The sequence below is a fragment of the Salvia miltiorrhiza genome, chromosome 7 (assembly GCF_028751815.1).
Source record: "Salvia miltiorrhiza cultivar Shanhuang (shh) chromosome 7, IMPLAD_Smil_shh, whole genome shotgun sequence".
In the NCBI taxonomy this organism is placed as follows: domain Eukaryota; kingdom Viridiplantae; phylum Streptophyta; class Magnoliopsida; order Lamiales; family Lamiaceae; genus Salvia; species Salvia miltiorrhiza.
In genome coordinates, this window is record NC_080393.1 from 38716042 (window position 1) to 38719494 (window position 3453).

General features: G+C 43.1%; 1 protein-coding gene across 1 annotated transcript; it reads left to right on the forward strand.

The window, feature by feature from the left end:
- The first annotated feature begins 837 nt into the window (after positions 1-837).
- On the forward strand, positions 838-1698 carry LOC130994201 (uncharacterized). Its single transcript, XM_057919234.1, has one exon. It carries the CDS (start codon positions 838-840, stop codon positions 1696-1698), a length of 861 nt encoding a protein of 286 aa, XP_057775217.1.
- The last annotated feature ends 1755 nt before the right edge of the window (positions 1699-3453 follow it).

The following is a 3453-nucleotide window of genomic DNA, read 5'->3' on the forward strand; positions in this document are numbered from 1 at the left end:
TTGGAAGTCTATACTACATCTATAAGATTTTTAGAGGAATTAAACTGCAGATACGAATGACGCACACGTTTTTTCAAAATTAGCTAAAATTTTGGGACGTAAAACTATCAACAAATTTGCTGGGAATATATTACCGATGAAGTGTTCTTCTATATAGTATATAGATATAGATGTTATTTTGTCCTATATATAATTATCTCTTCTTTATTTATCTCTCCTACTTTTTGGACAAATATATCCACAAATAAAATTATTCTCTCTCCTATTTTATTATAAATTATTCGTTTTCTTAACATCCGTGTTCAAATCTTGTGGCCTATTAAATTGAACGGAGGGAGTATTTGTTTTTTTTTTTTTTTTTTTGGTCATTGATGGGCGTCTGATTGATGCAAAGCTAAGAAGGAATAGTTAACTGGTACAATGATTCTTCAAGACATCCAAGATGAACGCCGCCACTGCTAGGGTTTGGACTCAGTTCTTTTTTGGTCTTTGATCGTCGTGGTTTGTCGTCGGTTCTCGCTTGCTGCCGGTGGCTATGGCAGCCTCTTCCTCTTCTCACAATCATAACTCTCATCGCGAATTTACTCCACTCCATGCTTTTCAAGGACCGCGTTTTCATGAGCCGTCTACGGATGATAAACAGGATCGAGGTATGGATCAAAAGGGCATGGGAAATCTGATCAATGATACCACCACTTAAATAGTTAAGGATAAAGAGGTTTTAGAATCTGAAAACCCTAGCCATATACTAGGGTTTCATATGCTGAAAAACTTAATAGGACTAGTTCGAAACCCCAGGATGTGTTGGCTCAGGATTTCTGTTCTTTGCACCCGGTGATGAAGAATAATCAACTAAGTTTTGACATACCTGATGAGCTTTACAAGCAACAACTGCAACACTTTAAGTTTGCCTTGCATGGCCGTCTTTTATTACAAAAAGGCGATTCGCCCAGATTTGCAGAGGACATCAAAAGGGAATTACAGGAGACGTGGAAGATCTCGGCGCCTTGGCAAGTCATACTTCTTGGAAAGGGATTCTTCACGCTTCGTTTTTCTGGTGAATCCGACATGATGCAAGCGAAATCCAAAGCTTTCTGGAAATTGAAAACGGGCATCATGAAAATTCGGGAATGGACACCGCTCTTTAATCCTTACAAGGAAACATCCACTCTAGCACAGGTCTGGATGCGTATTTATTATCTCCCGCACGAATTGTGGCATCCGGAGGTAGTCACAGGGATTTCGCGCGTGGTGGGTAATCCTATAAAAATGGATGGCACCACTTTTCAGGGTGCCGTAGGTCATTTTGCTAGAGTGCTCGTTGAAATGGATGTTACTAAAGATATTCTCTATAACCTGAACATTACCAGAGGTTCTGCTTCTTTTGACATTGAATTCGTATATGAAAACCTACCCTTCTACTGTGGAATTTGCAGGAAAATTGGGCACTCTTCGGATAAATGTCGGCGCAAAACGGAGGACGTTTTAAAGGAGGATCAGGGAAACAAGCCTGAGAAACAGAAAATTGATACGGCAACTAACGATCCTGGGGGTTTAATGAAGAAAAAACCTGATCAGAATAAGGACTGGAAGAAGGTCAACACAAGGAAGATAGATACGAAAAATTCGTTTGCAGTTTTAGATGTCCTTGCGGAGAAGGAGAAATCGAAATCGGATGGTCAAGGTTCCGAAACATAGATGGATAAGGATGAGAAAACACAATCTGGTGGGAAAGAGTTGGGGTTAATCCCTATGGAGGAAGAGCCGGAGGGTGCGGATTGCCCCATAACGGACAACCGAAATGTGGAAATTGTGGTTGTGGATGAACAAACCACACCTGGTGATCGGGGGTCAGGGGATGAGAAGGTCAACGTAAATGTGGGTGAGGACCATACTTCGGGGGAAGCTTCGCTTCGGAATGACATGAGCAACAATAATCCTATGACTGAAACTCAATTTGCCGCTACTGTTTCGACACTAGTTAAGGAAGAGCTTGTTTGGGTGTCGGAAAAAGAAAAACAATCTGCTGCTAAACAGGTGGAAGCTAAGAAGTTTCAAACTCAAATGGATGCTGTTATCCAGCAGGCGGCACCAAGAATTCTAAGGTCAAATGCGAAGGCTGCTGGTGTGAGTGATAAAGCTGCGAGCGGGAGTGCTATATCTAAGGAAATCAAGGCTAAAGGGAGAGCGCGAGCAGCGCCTGACACTGGAAAAGGTCGGTTAAAGAAGCCGGGCATTGAAGTGGTGAAAGAGCAGCTGGGTGCTGCGCATGCGGCAGGTAGGCAACCACGGGATTTTGTGGTTGTGCCGGATACTAGCCCAAACTTGAAGACTATGTCTAATGTGGCGAAACAGGACTGGGCTGCTGATGTTGAAAACGAGGATTTTTCCTCGTTAGACGATACTATTCTTCAATGAATGTGCTGTTCTGGAATGTGAGAGGGCTCAACGAGGATACTCGGAGGGTCCTCTCGGATCATTGCCAAATTTTTAAACCCTTGCTCATGGGTATTGTGGAGCCAAAGTCTGCTTTTGCTAATATTCCTTCAGCTTACTGGCATTCTATTAATGTCATTCCAATCCATCAAAATGTGCGTCTGGGTATGAGTTCGAACATTTGGGTTTTTGCAGCTCCTCAAGTCACAGCTTCTATGGTTTTTTCTTCCAGCCAGGCTGTTATTCTTGATTGCTCTTGGCATACTCGCAGGTTCCGGGCGGCGTTTATTCACGGTGATTCCTCTCCGGGGGAACGCCGACATCTTTGGATTGATCTGTTGAATCACGTTGTTGATAACATGTTCTTTTTTGGTGATTTCAACGCTGTTAAAGGTGCTCATGAACGTATTAGTAACTGTTTACCAAGTGCCGCTTCTTGTAGGGAGTTTCGTGACTTTATTGATGCTTCGGGTTTCTTTGAGTCCAACACCACTGGGCTTTCTTTCACCTGGTGCGGTAGACGCCATCTACCCTCTCATGTTGAATCGATACTTGATCGTTGCTTGTTTTCTGCCGGTTTGGCTGCCATGTGGGATTCTCTCAACACACACATTCTTCCTCATTTGTCTTCTGATCATTCCCCACTGATTCTGCAATGCATGGAGGAGGGTAACACTAAACACCGGAATTTTAAATTCCTCTCTTTGTGGTTGATGCACCCGGATTTTCAAGGTTTTTTGCAAGCTTCCTGGAACGCTCCTACTAACGTGAACTGTCCGATACGTTTAGTTATGATGAAGCTGAAGCGGCTACGGTTAGCGCTGAAAAATTGGAACAGGCAAGTGTTCGGTAATGTTGATGATCAATTGAGACAGCTGCAGAGTTCTTTAGAAAGGATCCAACGGCGGATTGCCAATGAAGGATATTCAGAGTCTCTGTTTGAATAAGAAGTGGAGGTTCAGGCTCGCGTTGGAACGATTCTTTCTAGAAAAAGTGCTCTGCTTAAGCAGAAAAGTC

Coding starts and splice junctions, on each gene's coding strand:
- LOC130994201 (XM_057919234.1), top strand. CDS start 838: ATGAAGAATAATCAACTAAGTTTTGACATACCTGATGAGCTTTACAAG.